General features: G+C 47.3%; 1 protein-coding gene across 3 annotated transcripts in view; it reads right to left on the reverse strand.

The window, feature by feature from the left end:
• INSC (INSC spindle orientation adaptor protein) overlaps positions 1–18,355 on the reverse strand; it is a 421,594-nt gene that overhangs the window by 36,441 nt on the left and 366,798 nt on the right. For all 3 annotated transcript variants that reach the window (XM_077286597.1, XM_077286595.1, XM_077286596.1), the window contains exon 10: positions 1,168–1,234. In XM_077286597.1, coding sequence (XP_077142712.1) covers positions 1,168–1,234 — 67 coding nt within the window. The remainder of the gene's footprint in view (positions 1–1,167; positions 1,235–18,355) is intronic.

Raw genomic sequence — 18,355 nt, forward strand, 5'->3', positions numbered from 1 at the left:
CAGTAATGTATGTACACAGTGACTGCACCAGCAGAATAGTGAGTGCAGCTCTGGGGTATAATACAGGAGGTAACTCAGGATCAGTAATGTAATGTATGTACGCAGTGACTGCACCAGCAGAATAGCGAGTGCAGCTCTGGAGTATAATACAGGGTGTAACTCAGGATCAGTAATGCAATGTATGTACACAGTGACTGCACAAGCAGAATAGTGAGTGCAGCTCTGAAGTATAATACAGGATGTAACTCAGGATCAGTAATGTAATGTATGTACACAGTGACTGCACCAGCAGAATAGTGAGTGCAGCTCTGGGGTATAATTCAGGATGTAACTCAGGATCAGTAATGTAATGTATGTACACAGTGACTGCACCAGCAGAATAGTGAGTGCAGCTCTGAAGTATAATACAGGATGTAACTCAGGATCAGTAATGTAATGTATGTACACAGTGACTGCACCAGCAGAATAGTGAGTGCAGCTCTGGAGTATAATACAGGATGTAACTCAGGATCAGTAATGTAATGTATGTACACAGTGACTGCACCAGCAGAATAGTGAGTGCAGCTCTGAAGTATAATACAGGATGTAACTCAGGATCAGTAATGTAATGTATGTACACAGTGACTGCACCAGCAGAATAGTGAGTGCAGCTCTGGAGTATAATACAGGATGTAACTCAGGATCAGTAATGTAATGTATGTACACAGTGACTGCACCAGCAGAATTGTGAGTGCAGCTCTGGAGTATAATACAGGATGTAACTCAGGATCAGTAATGTAATGTATGTACACAGTGACTGCACCAGCAGAATAGTAAATGCAGCTCTCGAGTATCACCTTGGATCAGAGGTGATCGTGATTAACATGTTGCATAGTTTGGTCGCTGTAGAAACTGGTGAGAGTAGATTTTATAGGGTAATTCAACTTTTATCTACACAGATCATGAGGTACATGCATCAGCTTCTTAATACAGCATAACAGGAAGTCTAAAGGACCTTTTACCAGAGAAAAAGTGAAACCAAAAGTACAAGTACATGCATTACATTCAACTAAGCATTTAACAGTAACAACATTGGCATCTACTGTCAGAAAAGTGTAAACTCCTCTTGCACACAAATAAGTCTGCATCTGTTGCATATCTGCCAACATAACGTCTGCAGGATTTTACCGTTTTCCTGTAGGATCTCTGCTGCACTTTGCTCCAGGATGGATAGATTCGCTAAAATAGTCACAATCTGAAAAATCAAAACGAGATTTAGGATTCAGAAAAGAACATGATATTGCAGAGGTTATCCTGGGTTAGAAGGAAACTGTACTTTTTTTTCAGCAATTGCACTAAATTCCTCCATTAATATGGTATGACTTACATGGTGCTGATCTACAATACCAGGGACAACCACTGGCTCTTTTCTCTGCGGTCGCGCTGTATCAGTACAAGGATCTGCAGATGGCGGCTGTTATGATGACCTGGTGGTTAGGAGCACTAGGAATGACCTGATGAGCAAACTAGTAATACAGGACAAGCTCTGGGAAGTGGGAGCTCTGCTGACCGCAACCCCTAATCCTATCACAACAACTAGAAATAGCCGTGGAGCGTACCTGACTCTGCCTAGACGCCTCTTCACAGCCTAAGAGCTAACTACCCCTAAAGATAGAAAATAAGGCCTAACTTGCCTCAGAGAAATTCCCCAAAGAGAAAGGCAGCCCCCCCACACATATTGACTGTGAGTTAAGATGGAAGTCACAAACACAGGAATGAAATAGGTTTCAGCAAAGGAGGCCAGACTTAACTAAACAGACTTGAGGATAGAAAAGGTATCTTTGCGGTCAGCATAAAAAACTACAAAAAACCACGCAGAGTGTGCAAAAGAGACCCCGCACCGACTCACGGCGTGGAGGTGCCACTCTGCATCCCAGAGCTTCCAGCTAGCAAGGCAGAATCATGATAGCAAGCTGGACAAGAAAACAGTGGTAAACAAATAAGCTAGCAGGGACTTAGCTTTTGCTGGAGTAGACAGGTCATCTGAAAGATCCAAGAGAGAACTGAACCAGTACTAGGACATTGACAGCTGGCATCAAGTAACGATCTAAGTGGAGTTAAATAGAGCAGCCAGCCTAGAATTAAACGAGGTCAGCTGAGGAATGAACCTCAGAACCAGCAGCTCCACTCACAGCCACCAGAGGGAGTCCATGGACAGAACTCGCCGAAGTACCATTCATAACCACCGGAGGGAGTTCGAGAACAGAATTCACAACAGTACCCCCCCCTTGAGGAGGGGTCACCGAACCCTCACCAGAGCCCCCAGGCCGATCAGGACGAGCCAAATGAAAGGCACGAACAAGATCAGCAGCATGAACATCAGAGGCAACCACCCAGGAATTATCCTCCTGACCATAACCTTTCCACTTGACTAGGTACTGAAGTTTCCGTCTCGAAATACAAGAATCTAAAATCTTCTCCACCACATACTCCAACTCCCCCTCAACCAACACCGGGGCAGGAGGGTCGACGGAGGGAACCATAGGAGCCACATATCGCCGCAATAATGACCTATGGAACACATTATGGATGGCGAAAGAAGCTGGAAGGTCCAAACGAAATGACACAGGATTAAGGATTTCAGAAATCTTATAAGGACCAATGAAACGAGGCTTAAACTTAGGAGACGAAACCTTCATAGGAACATAACGAGACGATAACCAAACCAAATCCCCAACACGAAGTCGGGGACCAACACAGCGACGGCGGTTAGCGAAACGTTGAGCCTTCTCCTGGGACAATGTCAAATTGTCCACCACGTGAGTCCAAATCTGCTGCAACCTGTCCACCACAGAATCCACACCAGGACAGTCCGAAGGCTCAACCTGTCCTGAAGAAAACCGAGGGTGGAAACCAGAATTACAGAAAAAAGGCGAAACCAAAGTGGCCGAGCTGGCCCGATTATTAAGGGCGAACTCAGCCAAAGGCAAGAAGGACACCCAATCATCCTGATCAGCAGAAACAAAGCATCTCAGATATGTCTCCAAAGTCTGATTGGTTCCTTCGGTTTGGCCATTTGTCTGAGGATGGAAAGCTGAAGAAAAAGACAAATCAATGCCCATCTTAGCACAAAAGGACCGCCAAAACCTCGAAACAAACTGGGAACCTCTGTCCGACACGATGTTCTCCGGAATGCCATGTAAACGAACCAAGTGCTGGAAAAACAATGGAACCAAATCAGAGGAGGAAGGCAATTTAGGCAAAGGTACCAAATGGACCATCTTAGAGAAGCGATCACAAACCACCCAGATAACCGACATCCTTTGAGAGAAAGGGAGATCTGAAATAAAATCCATGGAAATATGCGTCCAGGGCCTTTTCGGGACCGGCAAGGGCAAAAGCAACCCACTGGCATGAGAACAGCAGGGCTTAGCCCGAGCACAAGTCCCACAGGACTGCACAAAAGAACGCACATCCCGTGACAAGGAAGGCCACCAAAAGGATCTAGCCACCAAATCCCTGGTACCAAAGATTCCAGGATGACCAGCCAACACCGAACAATGAACCTCAGAGATAACTCTACTAGTCCATCTATCAGGGACAAACAGTTTCTCCGCTGGGCAACGGTCAGGTCTATCAGCCTGAAACTCCTGTAGCACCCGCCGCAAATCAGGGGAGATGGCAGACAAAATTACCCCCTCTTTGAGAATACCAGCCGGCTCCAGAACTCCCGGAGAATCAGGCACAAAACTCCTTGAAAGGGCATCAGCCTTCACATTCTTAGAACCCGGAAGGTACGAAACCACAAAATCGAAGCGGGAGAAAAACAGCAACCATCGAGCCTGTCTAGGATTCAACCGCTTGGCAGACTCGAGATAAGTCAGATTCTTGTGATCCGTCAAGACCACCACGCGATGCTTGGCTCCTTCAAGCCAATGTCGCCACTCCTCGAACGCCCACTTCATAGCCAACAACTCTCGATTGCCCACATCATAATTGCGCTCAGCAGGCGAAAACTTTCTAGAAAAGAAAGCACATGGTTTCATCACCGAGCCATCAGAACTTCTTTGAGATAGAACAGCCCCTGCTCCATTCTCAGAAGCATCCATCTCGACCTGAAACGGGAGCGAAACATCTGGCTGACACAACACAGGGGCAGAAGAAAAACAACGCTTCAACTCCTGAAAAGCCTCAACGGCCGAAGAGGACCAATTGACCACATCCGCACCTTTCTTGGTTAAATCAGTCAATGGTTTAACAACACTAGAAAAATTAGCGATGAAGCGACGGTAAAAATTAGCAAAGCCCAGGAATTTCTGAAGGCTCTTCACAGAAGTAGGCTGAGTCCAATCATAAATGGCCTGAACTTTAACAGGGTCCATCTCGATAGTAGAAGGGGAAAAAATGAAGCCCAAAAATGAAACCTTCTGAACTCCAAAGAGACATTTAGACCCCTTCACAAACAAGGAATTAGCACGAAGGACCTGGAACACCATTCAGACCTGCTTCACATGAGACTCCCAATCGTCCGAAAAGACCAAAATGTCATCCAAATATACAATCATGAATCGATCCAGGTACTTTCGGAAGATGTCATGCATAAAGGACTGAAACACAGATGGAGCATTAGAAAGCCCGAATGGCATCACCAGGTACTCAAAATGGCCCTCGGGCGTATTAAATGCTGTTTTCTATTCGTCGCCCTGTTTAATACGCACAAGATTATACGCCCCTCGAAGATCTATCTTGGTGAACCAGCTAGCCCCCTTAATCCGAGCAAACAAATCAGACAGTAGCGGCAAAGGGTACTGAAATTTGACGGTAATTTTATTGAGAAGGCGGTAATCTATACAAGGTCTCAGAGAACCATCCTTCTTGGCCACAAAAAAGAACCCTGCTCCCAACGGTGACGACGACGGGCGAATATGCCCTTTCTCCAAGGACTCCTTTACATAACTCCGCATAGCGGCGTGTTCTGGCACAGATAAATTGAACAGTCGGCCCTTCAGAAACTTACTACCGGGAATCAAATTAATAGCACAATCACAATCCCTGTGAGGAGGTAGGGCACTGGATTTGGGCTCATCAAATACATCCCGGTAATCTGACAAGAACTCAGGGACTTCAGAAGGATGGGAAGACGAAATTGACAACAATGGGACATCCCCATGTACCCCTTGACAACCCCAACTAGATACAGACATTGATTTCCAATCCAATACTGGATTATGGACCTGTAGCCATGGCAAACCCAAAACGACCACATCATGCAGATTATGCAACACCAAAAAGCGAATATCCTCCTGATGTGCAGGAGCCATGCACATGGTCAATTGAGTCCAATACTGAGGCTTATTCTTGGCCAAAGGCGTAGCATCAATTCCTCTCAATGGAATAGGATACTGTAAGGGCTCCAAGAAAAAACCACAGCGCCTGGCAAACTCCAAGTCCATCAAATTCAGGGCAGCGCCTGAATCCACAAATGCCATAACAGAATAGGATGACAAAGAGCAAATCAGAGTAACGGACAAAAGAAATTTTGGCTGTACCGTACCAATGGTGGCAGACCTAGCGAACCGCTTAGTGCGTTTAGGACAATCAGAGATAGCATGAGTGGAGTCACCACAGTAAAAACACAGCCCTTTCTGACGTCTGTATTCTTGCCGTTCAGCTCTGGTCAAGGTCCTATCACATTGCATAGGCTCAGGCCTCTGCTCAGAAGATACCACCAAATGGTGCACAGTTTTGCGCTCACGTAAGCGTCGATCGATCTGAATGGCCAAGGACATAGACTCATTCAGACCAGCAGGCGTGGGGAATCCCACCATAACATCCTTAAGGGCTTCAGAAAGACCCTTTCTGAAAATTGCCGCCAGGGCACACTCATTCCACTGAGTAAGCACAGTCCACTTTCTAAACTTCTGACAATATACCTCCGCTTCATCCTGACCCTGACACAAAGCCAGCAAGATTTTCTCTGTCTGATCCACTGAATCTGGTTCATCATAAAGCAACCCAAGCGCCAGAAAAAACGCATCTACATTACGCAATGCAGGATCTCCTGGCGCAAGGGAAAATGCCCAATCTTGAGGGTCGCCATGTAGCAAAGAAATAATGATTTTTACTTGCTGAATGGGGTCACCAGAGGAGCGGGGTTTCAAAGCAAAAAACAGTCTACAATTATTTTTGAAATTCAGGAACTTAGATCTATCCCCAGAAAACAAATCAGGAATTGGAATTCTGGGTTCTAACATCGGGTTCTGAACTACATAATCTTGAATGCCTTGTACCCTTGCAGTGAGTTGATCCACACAAGAGGACAGAACTTGAATGTCCATATCTATACCTGTGTCCTGAACCACCCAGAGATTTAGGGGAAAAGAAAAACAAAACACGCTGCAGAGGAAAAAAAAAAATGGTCTCAGAACTTCCTTTATCCCTCTATTGAGATGCATTAACACTTTACGGGCCAGCTGTACTGTTATGATGACCTGGTGGTTAGGAGCACTAGGAATGACCTGATGAGCAAACTAGTAATACAGGACAAGCTCTGGGAAGTGGGAGCTCTGCCCCAAAGTGAAAGGCAGCCCCCCACACATATTGACTGTGAGTTAAGATGGAAGTCACAAACACAGGAATGAAATAGGTTTCAGCAAAGGAGGCCAGACTTAACTAAACAGACTTGAGGATAGAAAAGGTATCTTTGCGGTCAGCATAAAAAACTACAAAAAACCACGCAGAGTGTGCAAAAGAGACCCCGCACCGACTCACGGCGTGGAGGTGCCACTCTGCATCCCAGAGCTTCCAGCTAGCAAGGCAGAATCATGATAGCAAGCTGGACAAGAAAACAGTGGTAAACAAATAAGCTAGCAGGGACTTAGCTTTTGCTGGAGTAGACAGGTCATCTGAAAGATCCAAGAGAGAACTGAACCAGTACTAGGACATTGACAGCTGGCATCAAGTAACGATCTAAGTGGAGTTAAATAGAGCAGCCAGCCTAGAATTAAACGAGGTCAGCTGAGGAATGAACCTCAGAACCAGCAGCTCCACTCACAGCCACCAGAGGGAGTCCATGGACAGAACTCGCCGAAGTACTATTCATAACCACCGGAGGGAGTTCGAGAACAGAATTCACAACAGGCGGCCATCATAGAGGCCGCCACTATCAGGATTCTGATTCCCTGGTCTGGACCATCGTCTTTGGTCAATCACCTGTGGTTTAGTTTTTCTTCTTCGGTATCAGATTTTTAGATTTGCGTTTTAGCTGCAGTTTTGTTTCTAAATATTTTTCCACCTTAGAATTATCTTTGTGAGAGATGAAACTGTCTGATCAGACTCCTGATACAATGGTGGGGGGAGTAGTTATCAGACACGGAGGTAATGACACTCACCTCTGTACATTAGGCAGACTCAGGAAATGGCAACATAGTGACACTGCGGCGCTCTATATTATTATTATTATATTATTTATTATGTTAGCGCCATTTATTCCATGGCGCTTTACATGTGAGGAGGGGTATACATAATAAAAATAAGTACAATAATCTTACAATACAAGTCACAACTGGTACAGGAGGAGAGAGGACCCTGCCCGCGAGGGCTCACATTCTACAAGGGATGGGTGAGGATACAGTAGGTGAGGATAGAGCTGGTCGTGCAGAGGTTTGGTCGATCGGTGGTTACTACAGGTTGTAGGCTTGTCGGAAGAGGTAGGTCTTCTGCTTCTTTTTGAAGGTTTCGATGGTAGGCGAGAGTCTGATATGTTGTGGTAGAGAGTTCCAGAGTAGGGGTGATGCGCGGGAGAAATCTTGTATGCGGGTGTGGGAAGAGGAGATAAGAGGGGAGTAGAGAAGGAGATCTTGTGAGGATCTGAGGTTGCATGCAGGAAAGTACCGGGAGACTAGGTCACAGATGAATGAAGGAGACAGGTTGTGGATGGCTTTGTATGTCATGGTTAGGCTTTTGTACTGGAGTCTCTGGGTAATGGGGAGCCAGTGGAGGGATTGACAGAGGGGAGAGGCCGGGGAATAGCGGGGGGACAGGTGGATTAGTCGGGCAGCTGAGTTTAGAATAGATTGGAGGGGTTCGAGAGTGTTCGAGGGAAGGCCACAGAGCAGGAGGTTACAGTAGTCGAGGCGGGAGAAGATGAGGGCATGGATTAGGGTTTTTGCAGATTCTAGGTTGAGGAATGTGCTGATTCAGGAAATATTTTTGAGTTGAAGTCGGCAGGAAGTGGAAAGGGCTTGGATATGTGGTTTGAAGGAGAGATCAGTGTCAAGGATTACCCCGAGGCAGCGAGCTTATGGGACTGGGAAGAGTGGGCAGCCGTTTACTCTAATGGATAGGTTCGTTGGGGGGGTCGCGTGAGAAAGACGATGAATTCTGTTTTGTCCATGTTAAGTTTTAGAAATCTAGCGGAGAAGAAGGATGAAATAGCGGACAGACATTGAGGGATTCTGGTTAGTAGGGTGGTGATATCTGGTCCAGAGATGTAGATCTGTGTGTCGTCAGCATAGAGATGATACTGAAAACCATGAGATTCTGTGAGCTATCTCAGGCCAAAAGTGTAAATGGAGAAGAGCAGGGGCCCTAGAACTGAACCTTGCGGGACTCCGACAGATAGGGGGCGAGGTGAGGAGGTGGTGTGTGAGTGAGAGACACTGATTGTCCAGTCTGTTAGGTATGATGAGATCCAGGATAGGGCCAAGTCTGTGATGCCAAGGGATGAGAGGGTCTGTAGTAATAGGGAATGGTCCACTGTGTCAAAGGAAGAGGACAGGTCCAGGAGGAGGAGGATAGAGTAGTGTCGCTTGCTCTTGGCGGTTAATAGGTCATTGGTGACCTTAGTTAGGGCAGTTTCAGTGGAGTGGTGTGACCGGAAGCCTGATTGTAAGTGGTTCTAAGAGGGAGCAGGAAGATAGATAAGAGGACAGTTCAAGATGGACGTGTTGTTCCAGTAGTTTTGAGGCATAGGGGAGAAGTGATATAGGGCGATAGCTAGATACAGAGGATGGGTCAATAGAGGGCTTTTTGAGGATAGGTGTGACTGAGGCATGTTTAAAGCTGGAGGGGAAAACACCAATTGTTAGTGATAGGTTGAAGAGATGGGTTAGGGTTGGGATGAAGACTGTGGCGAGGTTTGGGATGAAGTGGGAAGGGATCGGGTCAAGTGCACAGGTGGTGAGATGCGATCTTGAGAGTAGAGTGGAGAGTCGATCTTCTGTAATGGTGGAGAAGTTGGTTTTGGAGGTGGAGGGCTGGGTAGTTGGGAGGAAGGGCTCTGGGGGTTGTCGACTAAAACTGTCTCTGATGTTCTCAATCTTCTGCTTGAAAAATGAGGCAAAGTCTTCAGCTGAGATGAGTGGGGAGGGAGGAGGTGCTGGGGGATGGAGGAGAGAGTTGAAGGTGTTGTATAACTGTTTAGGGTTGTGAGACAGGGAGGATATGAGAGATGAGAAGTAGGTTTGTTTCGCTGGGGCGAGTGTGGTCTTGAAAGTAGTGAGGGACTGTTTGAATGCGATGAAGTGCTCATTGGAGTGGGATCTTTTCCATCTCTGCTCAGCAGCCCTGGAATCGGGCCCCAGTTCTTTGGTCAGGCTGGTGTGCCAGGGCTGTCTGTTGATTTTGCGAGCTGTGGTGTGTGTGAGAAGGGCAAGAGATTCCAAAGCTACAGCTATTGTGGTGTTATATATAGTGGCAGCGTCATCCGCATTGTGTAGGGAACTTATTTCTGTAAGAGGAGGAGGGATTCAGAGAGTGAATGTAGATCGAGGGGTTTAAGATTTCTGCGGGGGTGTGCAAGTTTATGGGGTGGGAATTGTAGACAAGGAGTGGAGAGGGAAGAGAATGTGAGTAGATTGTGGTCAGAAAGAGGAAGAGGTGAGTTAGAGAGGTTAGACAGGGAGCAGAGGCGGGTGAAGATGAGGTCCAGTGTGTGACCATCTTTGTGAGTGGCTGTAGAAGACCATTGAGTGAGGCCGAAGGAGGAACTGAGAGATAGAAGTTTAGTGGCAGCTGAGAGGGAAGTGTCAATGGGGATGTTGAAGTCGCCCATGATGGTAGTGCGGATGTCCGCAGAAAGGAAATGAAGTAGCCAGGTGGTGAAGTGGTCAAAGGTGGTGACTGGCCCTGGGGGGCGGTAAATGACAGCCAGTTGGAGGTTGGAGGGGGAGTAGATGCGCACAGAGCGCACCTCAAAGGAAGGGAGGGTAACAGAGGGTGGCAGTGGGATTGGGGTGAAGGAGCAGTTATCTGACAGGAGAAAACCAACTCCTCCACCATGCTTGCTGCTGGGGCGGGGGGGGGGGGGGGTGAGAAAGGTGGAAGCCACCATACGAAAGTGCAGCAGGAGAGGCTGTGTCAGAAGGGGTGAGCCAGGTTTCAGTGACGGCGAGGAAGGAAAGTTTGTTAGTAATAAAAAGATCATGGATGCGCCCCTCATCCCTATGTGCCCTCATCCCTATGTGGCACTCCATATCCCCCCTCATACACCAATTACGTGCCCCTTATCCCTATGTGGCACCCCATATCCCCCTCATACCCCCTTTATGTGCCCTTTAGTTTATTATTTAGTTTGTTAGTAATAAAAAGATCATGGATGTGCCCCTCATCCCTATGTGCCCTTCATCCCTATGTGGCACTCCATATCCCCTCTCATACCCCAATTATGTGCCCCTCATCCCTATGTGGCACCCCATATCCCCCTCATACCCCCATTACGTGCCCCTCATCCCTATGTGGCACCCCATATCCCCCTCATACCCCCATTATGTGCCCCTCATCCCTATGTGGCACCCCATATCCTCCTCATACCCCCATTATGTGACCCTCATCCCTATGTGGCACCCCATATCCCCTTGATAACCCCATTACGTGCCCCTCATCCCTATGTGGCACCCTATATCCCCCCTCATACCCCAGTATATGCTCCTCATCCCTATGTGGCGCTCCATATCCTTCTCATACCCCTATTATCTGCCCCTAATCCCTATGTGGTGCTCCATATCCCCCTCATACCCCAATTATGTGCCCCTTATCCCTATGTGGCACCCCATATCCCCCTCATACCCCCATTACGTGCCCCTCATCCCTATGTGGCACCCCATATCCTCCTCATACCCCCATTATGTGCCTCTCATCCCTATGTGGCACCCCATATCCCCTTCATACCCCCATTATGTGCCCCTCATCCCTATGTGGTGCTCCATATCCCCCTCATACCCCCATTATGTGCCCCTTATCCCTATGTAGCACCCCATATCCCCCTCATACCCTCATTACATGCCCCTCATCCCTATGTGGCGCTCCATATCCCCCCTCATACCCCCATTATGTGCCCCTCATCCCTATGTGGCACCCCATATCCCCCCTCATACCCCCATTACATGCCCCTCATCCCTATGTGGTGCTCCATATCCCCACTTATACCCCCATTATGTGACCCTCATCCCTATGTGGCACCCCATATCCCCTTGATAACACCATTACGTGCCCCTCATCCCTATGTGGCACCCCATATCCCCCCTCATACCCCCATTATATGCCCCTCATCCCTATGTGGCGCTCCATATCCCTCTCATACCCCTATTATCTGCCCCTAATCCCTATGTGGTGCTCCATATCCCCCTCATACCCCAATTATGTGCCCCTTATCCCTATGTGGCACCCCATATCCCCCTCATACCCCCATTACGTGCCCTTCATCACTATGTGGCGCTCCATATCCCCTTCATACCCCCATTATGTGCCCCTCATCCCTATGTGGCACCCCATATCCCCCTCATACCCCCTTTATGTGCCCTTTATCCCTATGTGGCACCCCATATCCCCCTCATACCCTCATTACATGCCCCTCATCCCTATGTCAAATAAGCGAGAAAACAGACGCACTCTCTCGGGTTATAACTTGCAAAGTGGTGTATTTATTCAAATGTGTTTGACATTCAAATATATGTACACATACAGCAGGATAAGAAAAAAAAGTGACGTTTCGACCCAGTTCCGGGTCTTTCTCAAACTGCAAGTAAACATAAAATACAATTAGTGTTTATGTACATAGAGCATAATGCGTGAAATTAATATTTACAACTATATATACAACTGTAATCACTAACAAAAATTCCATGAGTCCCCTTGAGGTGAAGGATCTTTTTGAAGGTACAATAGATGCACTGCAAGTCCTTTCCCTGGATTGCCAGTGGATATACACAGTATATGGATGGTTTTGTATCGCGAGATTTAGGACCAGAGACACAATAGTGGAGAGAGTATGTGTGGTCAAAATGAATAATCTAGGTTGCCCAGTGGTGAACTAAATGCATAATGGTATATAGTGGATGAAATGGATGAAAACCTAGTGCACTGACCTGAGTAGCTGATGCTGTTTGAAAATTTGAAATTAGGTCCCAAAAGGGGCTGCGGGTAGAAAAGGGGGGATAAGAGGGGGAATCCTCAGTAAGGAGAAACGAGGTCTGTGTGGTATGAAAGGAGATATAGATTTTTTTATTTATATTCAATATGCATTTCCTATGGGGTTTCACATTAGCAGTTTACCCAGGTGGACTCCCGACACACTCTGGGCCTTTCCTATAAGTATGAGCAGCATTATGTAGGCAACCCAGCCATTGCATCACATCTGACTCCTAGACACAATCCATGCAGCTCGCACTCTGTGCTCCACAGCTCGCCCTGACATGACCTCACTTTATGGCCAGCAGGCATTATAAATGGAGCTACAATGCTCCCATTAGCCCCCACACTTCCAGGAAGCAGGATACCCCAGCGCCACACCAAGAGGAGGTTGGTAACTTGCCCGCAATCTATATTTCCTTTCATACCACACAGACCTCGTTTCTCCTTACTAAGGATTCCCCCTCTTATCCCCCCTTTTCTACCCGCAGCCCCTTTTGGGACCTAATTTCAAATTTTCAAACAGCATCAGCTACTCAGGTCAGTGCACTAGGTTTTCATCCATTTCATCCACTATATACCATTATGCATTTAGTTCACCACTGGGCAACCTAGATTATTCATTTTGACCACACATACTCTCTCCACTATTGTGTCTCTGGTCCTAAATCTCGCGGTACAAAACCATCCATGTACTGTGTATATCCACTGGCAATCCAGGGAAAGGACTTGCAGTGCATCTATTGTACCTTCAAAAAGATCCTTCACCTCAAGGGGACTCATGGAATTTTTATTAGTGATTACAGTTGTATATATAGTTGTAAATATTAATTTCACGCATTATGCTCTATGTACATAAACACTAATTGTATTTTATGTTTACTTGCAGTTTGAGAAAGACCCGGAACTGGGTCGAAACGTCACTTTTTTTTCTTAATCCTGCTGTATGTGTACATATATTTGAATGTCAAACACATGTGAATAAATACACCACTTTGCAAGCTATAACCCGAGAGAGTGCGGCTGTTTTCTCGCTTATTTGACTGGTATTGGGTTCTTCCCAAGTACAGCCTGCACCACCTGATTTGCTCCATTCCCTTGAATCCTCATCCCTATGTGGTGCTCCATATCCCCCCTCATACCTCCATTATGTGCCCCTCATCCCTATGTGGTGCTCCATATCCCCCTCATACCCCCATTATGTGCCCCTAATTCCTATGTGGCGCTCCATATCCCCCTCGTCCCCATTATGTGCCCCTCATCCCTATGTGGTGCTCAATATCCCCCTCATACCCCCATTATGTGCCCCTCATCCCTATGTGGTGCTCAATATCCCCCTCATACCCCCATTATGTGCCCCTCATCCCTATGTGGCGCTCCATATCCCTCTCATACCCCCATTACATGCCCCTCATCCCTATGTGGTGCTCCATATCCCCCCTCATACCTCCATTATGTGCCCCTCATCCCTATGTGGTGCTCCATATCCCCGTCATACCCCCATTATGTGCCCCTAATTCCTATGTGGCGCTCCATATCCCCCTCATCCCCATTATGTGCCCCTCATCCCTATGTGGTGCTCAATATCCCCCTCATACCCCCATTATGTGCCCCTCATCCCTATGTGGCGCTCCATATCCCTCTCATACCCCCATTATGTGCCCCTCATCCCTATGTGGCGCTCCATATCCCTCTCATACCCCCATTATGTGCCCCTCATCCCTATGTGGTGCTCAATATCCCCCTCATACCCCCATTATGTGCCCCTCATCCCTATGTGGCGCTCCATATCCCTCTCATACCCCCATTATGTGCTATATCCCTATGCAGCACCCCATATCCGCGTCTCCAGCTTTTGACAGTGTCAGTGGGGGTGTATAGCAGCCTGTGATCTGCTGCTTTCACTACTAGACACAGCACTGTCAGATAATGAAAACCTGACATACCTGTTACCTTGTGTCACGGATCCCAGGGATGATATCTTTATCACCCCCACCGCTCACACCAATATGTCATGAACCGGGGTTGTTTGGTTGCCCAGTTCTTTCCGAAGGGGATTTATCTATATCCCACTTCCCAGTTCCAGTTTGAAACTTGCATCTCTTAGGCGCCCCCCTTACCCTCAGGTCAGACAGGGTACTGCACCCAGGATAATTAGTCGCCAGAAAGGCTGCCTTACTTTGTACTGGCTAATGGGCACACTGCAGCAAGGGCGATATAACTACTCCCACTCAGACAGGAACAATAATTATCAACGCCGTCCGTCGCTTCAAAATCTCCGAAACGCACAGGACAAATCCGCCACCACCAGCTCCGATTCCTTAATTAATAACGGCTCCAGAGCCAACCCAAATTAGTAGCGTAAATTCACTTCAGAGGACGTGACAGTTCTTTATAGAGCAAGTAGAGACTAAGTTAGTAATTTTATATATTTTACTCCAAAAAGGTAGGCAGTGTTTACAAAAGGGTAAAAGGATATTATAAAAGAAGACAAGTATAGTATGTACAAACAATTACAAATACAAAAAAGGATTAAAGGTGAAAATCAACTTACGGTTCTTTCATATCATTCAATGGTACGCCATGCGGAGGCGGGGGAGGGGACCTTCCCCACTTATCTTCAGGTCAGATTGCATAGCGTGTCATAGCTGAATACCCTGGCAAAAGACCCCCCCCTTGCCTGGGCATCTGAGTTTTATACCTTTGCCCAAAACTAAGGGTCTCCCCCCTGGATGACCTCATGGGGTGGACAGAGCTATAGAATGCACTCCTCTTTCTTGAGTATATGAAAAACCATCATCCTGTATATCTTGGCATATGAACCTCGTAGAAAGACGACACAATGATCATGATGCTCCCCACGTCATGGGGGTTCCTTTAAGTGTAAACACGAGGTAGATATATGACCCGCTTAAACTGCAATCCATCTCTCGGTCCCTGCGAGGCGCTGTGCTCAGAAAGCGCACCGGCGTGTAGCCCCTATTGTCGCACATACCCAATATATAACTTTCATATCTCTGTCACTAATTGGGGTCTAGTTATGCCTTACTATTAAGTTTCTACAGGAACTAAAGAGCACATGGTACTATGGCTGCCTTTCCCAGCTTAAAGCCATAAACTGCCCAGTGAAGGCTGCTGGCACGCTGGTCTCACATTACAGCTATATAGCAGAGGGGAGGGGGAAAGGTGAAATCGCACACAGGCACATGCAGGCAGAGGAAACTGCAACTGAGAGCTCTGTATGTGTAATTGAAGTAATAAGAAATTCTTCCTATTTCCTGACACCCAGGTCCTCACCGTCTGCAGGGCCCCAACCCCAGAACCACATGAGAAACCCCTGGCTTTCCAGCTCGTTACAGATCACATGTCCCGTAATGAGAACACGCGTCAGCCCAAACCGACAGTGTAAACGTAGTCTTGTAGGGAATATCACCACATCGAAATCCACCTTTACCATGCTAATCGCTGCCTCCCTCCTGATGTGCTAATTAGCCTGCTCAGTGCACCCTGGGCGTGGCAAAGAGGCTCAGTGCATACTCCACCTGCTGGATTTGCATACCCCATCCCTCACTGGTAACTGACAGCTCCGGCTTATCTGGAGTGACTAAAATCTGCAGAGAAAGCTTTGGCACTACAGAGCTGTCAATCACCTGGGAAGGAGATGGTGCATGCAAAACCACTGGGCACTGAGCCTCCTGGCCACACCCAGGGTGCACTGAGCCTCCTGGCCACACCCAGGGTGCACCCAGCCTCCTGGCTACACCCAGGGCGCACCGAGCCTCCTGGCCACACCGAGGGCGCACCGAGCCTCCTGGCCACACCCAGGCTGCACTGAGCCTCCTGGCCACACCCAGGGTGCACTGAGCCTCTTAGCCACACCCAGGCTGCACTAAGCCTCCTGGCCACACCCAGGGTGCACCGAGCCTCCTGGCCACACCCAGGGTGCACCGAGCCTCCTGGCCACACCCAGGGTGCACCGAGCCTCCTGGCCACACCCAGGGTGCACCGAGCCTCCTGGCCACACCCAGGGTGCACCGAGCCTCCTGGCCACACCCAGGGTGCACCGAGCCTCCTGGCCACACCCAGGGTGCACCGAGCCTCCTGGCCACACCCAGGGTGCACCGAGCCTCCTGGCCACACCCAGGGTGCACCGAGCCTCCTGGTCACACCCAGGGTGCACCGAGTCTCCTTGCCACACCCAGGGTGCACCGAGCAGGCTATTTGGCATGTTTGATTAAACGTCATTTCAGCACAATGGAGGCAGTGATTAGATTACTATAGGTGCGATTTTATAGGGGCGATATCACCTACAATGCGATGTTCTGGCTGACAGACTGCATCTTCCCTCCTCTCCCCTGAGAATTGGTTACAATGTTTTACTGTAGATACAATGTATCAGTCTGGAGGTCGGCTGTTTACTGCTGGATAATAAATAATAATGATGTGAGAAGTGTATGGGCGGAAAGACTTCAACTACCAATGTCTTGCACTTCCCATCACTACAGCCGTTAGCAGAGACGTTAAGGTCACACTCCCCAATCCCACCCATCCCGGGGAACGCTCACTTTTGACCAGGGTAGATACAATCCTCTTCCTTTTTTTTCAGTTCAGAATTGCAGTTTTTCCAGGATCTCATCATAATTCAGTCCTTGTGCTTTGCCTGCGCTTCCTCGGGATTCTCTGGTTTCCCTCACAATCACACTGGTAGGGAATTTAGATTGTGAGCCCCGATAGGGACAGCGATGTTGATGTCTGTAAGGTGCCGTGGAATTAATGGTGCTACATAAGCAACGCATAATAAATAAAAAAAAATACTTCATAGAGAATTGCAGAACAAAAAGAAAAACACTTTGCAGATATGCAAATTGTTTTTTTGTTCATTCTCTTCTAAAAATTGTAGAAAAAAAATATTTTTTTAATCATAACATATGTACTTTAAAAAGTGTCAAAATCCTACAACTCATTCAGAAAAAACAAACCCTCCTACATCACCAGAAAAAATAAAAAGTGATGGTTCCTAGATGCAGTGACACAGCTAATAATAAGCAGGAAAACAAGGAAAGAATTGAAGTTACTGTCCCTCAAAAATGAGTACACCCTTGGCAATGCACATACTCCAGAAATGGCGCCATAAAAGCGACATCATCAGCAAACAGAAAACAAACAGCCGGGTGTAGAATCGTCCTCCACTCACAAAAAGCGTGAAACGGCTGGAAAAGTAAACTCCATAAACTGTGCGCACTTGTCCCTGATTTGGAGAGTCGCAGGAAGTGTCATTATGTCTGCGCCCGTCACTCATAAACAACATTTAGTCAAATGGAAGGAAAAGATCCCGGCAAATCCCGCAAGGTCTCGTCCTAAGTAGATGCATCAGGCTCGTTCATTAGCGGCGCGGCTCTATATGGTTCTCTGATGACTGAAGGTTTTCATCAATATAATCATCAAATTTCAAATGCAAAAAAATATAAATGTGATTGCGAGGTTCCCATAAATGTTTCAATTACATATTACTAATTATAGTGGAAGCGCCGAGTTACTGCCGAGAAATTGAGATTGAGCAGTGATTTCATTATCTTTTAGGAGTAAAACATACGGTTATCAGCACGAAAACTTCTCCCCTGCGACAGCGAGACCAACTTTATCTCATCACTTTACCTGCAGCAACTTTCAGAAAGTGAAATCATAAATATACTGAAACGTGACCCAGAATGGATGAGAGACATAAAGCCTACCTTATAGCAGCTGAACAAATGATATACAGAAGATGCCCGGGTTATACCGCCTGTACATATATAATTATAGACAGGAGATGCCCGGGTTATACCTGCTGTACATATATAATTATATACAGGAGATGCCCAGGTTATACCGGCTGTACATATATAATTATAGACAGGAGATGCCCAGGTTATACCTGCTGTACATATATAATTATATACAGGAGATGCCCAGGTTATACCGGCTGTAC

This window comes from Ranitomeya variabilis, chromosome 2 (assembly GCF_051348905.1).
Source record: "Ranitomeya variabilis isolate aRanVar5 chromosome 2, aRanVar5.hap1, whole genome shotgun sequence".
NCBI lineage: Eukaryota > Metazoa > Chordata > Amphibia > Anura > Dendrobatidae > Ranitomeya > Ranitomeya variabilis.